Raw genomic sequence first — 204 nt, 5'->3', positions numbered from 1 at the left:
CCTCCACTTCCCAGACCCCACGCTAGCCACTCCCGCCACCACTGCTTACCCATCCAACTGGGACCACCCCTAGCACCCGCTCTACTAAAGAATCTACGACGTGTGCAGCTCTTTCCCTGCGAGATGTCCTGAAGGGCAAGAAACACACAGCGTCACCGGCGTCGCGTGTGCTACTGACACCCCAGCCACCCTGCACTACTACAT

At 59.3% G+C, this 204-nt stretch overlaps 1 protein-coding gene across 1 annotated transcript in view; it reads right to left on the bottom strand.

Annotated features, from left to right (window-relative positions):
• The window catches only part of EMH_0081160 (uncharacterized protein), a gene marked incomplete at both ends in the record, with an annotated part of 3,063 nt that overhangs the window by 2,345 nt on the left and 514 nt on the right, over positions 1-204 (bottom strand). Inside the window, one exon of the mRNA XM_013500349.1 lies at positions 50-128. Within this exon, the coding sequence (XP_013355803.1) occupies positions 50-128 (79 nt within the window). The remainder of the gene's footprint in view (positions 1-49; positions 129-204) is intronic.

The sequence above is a fragment of the Eimeria mitis genome, genomic scaffold (genome assembly GCF_000499745.2).
Source record: "Eimeria mitis Houghton genomic scaffold, Emh_scaff5303, whole genome shotgun sequence".
NCBI lineage: Eukaryota > Apicomplexa > Conoidasida > Eucoccidiorida > Eimeriidae > Eimeria > Eimeria mitis.
This window is presented reverse-complemented; position numbering and strand designations above follow the sequence as displayed.